Source organism: Emiliania huxleyi (assembly GCF_000372725.1).
Source record: "Emiliania huxleyi CCMP1516 unplaced genomic scaffold EMIHUscaffold_262, whole genome shotgun sequence".
Classification (NCBI taxonomy): domain Eukaryota; phylum Haptophyta; order Isochrysidales; family Noelaerhabdaceae; genus Emiliania; species Emiliania huxleyi.
This window is the reverse complement of record NW_005200073.1, coordinates 95,183-96,883: the sequence shown is the minus strand read 5'-3', so window position 1 is coordinate 96,883 and position 1,701 is coordinate 95,183. Positions and strand designations below refer to the sequence as shown.

At 63.0% G+C, this 1,701-nt stretch overlaps 1 protein-coding gene across 1 annotated transcript; it reads right to left on the bottom strand.

The window, feature by feature from the left end:
- Positions 1 to 155: 155 nt before the first annotated feature.
- Positions 156 to 1,488, bottom strand: EMIHUDRAFT_457652 (hypothetical protein). Its single transcript, XM_005777299.1, has one exon. It carries the CDS (start codon positions 1,404 to 1,406, stop codon positions 312 to 314), a length of 1,095 nt encoding a protein of 364 aa, XP_005777356.1. The 5' UTR covers positions 1,407 to 1,488; the 3' UTR covers positions 156 to 311.
- Between the last annotated feature and the right edge of the window lie 213 nt (positions 1,489 to 1,701).

Sequence of the window (1,701 nt, the reverse complement as noted above, 5' to 3'; positions counted from 1 at the left end):
GACACCCGAGACCCGTCTGCGCTCGCCATGCCTCCGCTTCAGCCTTCACGCCTTCGGCCTCGCCCACATCGCCCTCTCTCTCCGTCTGCTCACCCGCCTCCCGTCCCTGTCTCTGCAGCCGCTCGGCCTGCGCGCAAGAACCAGTGCCACCGCTTCTACAACTCGCCAGGGGCTCTTCGACAAAAAGAAATACGTCGGGGTGGGCTACTCGCTATATACGGCGCCAAGATGTGGCATCGGCGAACACAGGCAGCAATGAGTCATCGTGCTTCATGAGAGGAAGGGTACGTCGTGCAATGAGTCATCGTGCTTCATGAGAGGAAGACGTCGTAAAAGATGCGCATAACGTGCGCGGGCCGGTATTTGGCGTAGCCGTTCCATTCGGGGTCGAGGTGCGCGTTGCGATCGAAGGCGAGCAGCAGCTCGAGCAGCGAGTCGTAGCTGTGGAAGAGCATAGCCCGCTCGCCCAGCTCCTGTATGTGCACCGCACTCGGCGCCACTCGTGCCGTTATCACGCGCTTGCCGAGCATCGCAAACTCGGCAATCGCCAGGCCAAACGTCTCGCCGCCGGAGCGGGCGTGAAGCATCGCGTCGCAGGTGCGGATGAAGTCGGCCTTGGCCGCGTCTGTCGAAGTTTTGGGCAGGAAGCGGATTCGCTCGTGCTGCGCGAACGGTGCCGTGTTGACAAAAAGGAACTCGAGGTCGGCCCGCCGTTTGACCGCCTCTACCACCGCCAGCTGAGCGAATTTGATGTCGAACGTCTCGTAGCCGCCGTACCGGCAGAGGACGGTCGTGGTCGGCGCGATGCGGAGCGCCTTACGCCGGTGCGTCTTGCCGGACGGCAGCGGCCGCACGAGGTACGGCACCACGGGCACGTGGCCGCCGTTCGACACGAAGGACGAAATCCGCGCGTAGCGATCGCCGTGAGGATGCTTGCCGGTGAATACCGCGTGGACCAGGTTGACGGCCGTCCGGGCAACGATGCCGTCGTTGCCGCCAGCCTTGTGGAGGTAAACGTGCGAGACGTTGTGCGGGCGCAGCAGCTCATCGAGTCTCTGCGTGCTCGGCCAACCTGGGAGCATCGTCACCTTGTGCTTGCCGAACCGCTCGCGGAACTTGTCCTCGTCTCCCCCTCCTGGACCGGAAATGCAGAAGAAGTGAGGCGCCGGCAGCTTGAGGAGCGTCTCGCCGTAGTCGGCGTAGTCGAACATGGCCACGCCGGTGCCGCGAAGGCACGAGCCGACAAACGCCCACGCGCGCAGCGGCGGCATCGTGCCTCTCTTGTGGCAGCGCGCCGACTGGCTGTGGCCCTCTTTGGCGCGGCGGCAGATGGGTCGCCATCTGTTCTCGGTCTTGACGGCGCTCTTCGACGGCCCTTCGGTGCGCTCCTCTGGTGGCTTGCTCATCGCGCACTCCTCGTTCGGACAGCGGCCACCGGGCCCCGGCTTGGCAGTGCCGCACGTCTTGCCGTGGTACTGCTTGCTAAGGAGTCCTGCGGCGTCTTGATAAACAAACTTTAGTGGGTGCTACAGCGTGAGCGCTGTCAGAGCGGTGTTTCGACACCGATATCGTTCGAGGAGAACGCTGATTCAAAATCCGCTGTTCACACTTCACAGGCAAGTGTGAGCGGAGCAGCTGAGTAGATACAGCGAATCCTTTGTGTTCACACCTGCAGAGCAGGTGTGAACCGATTTCGGCCTT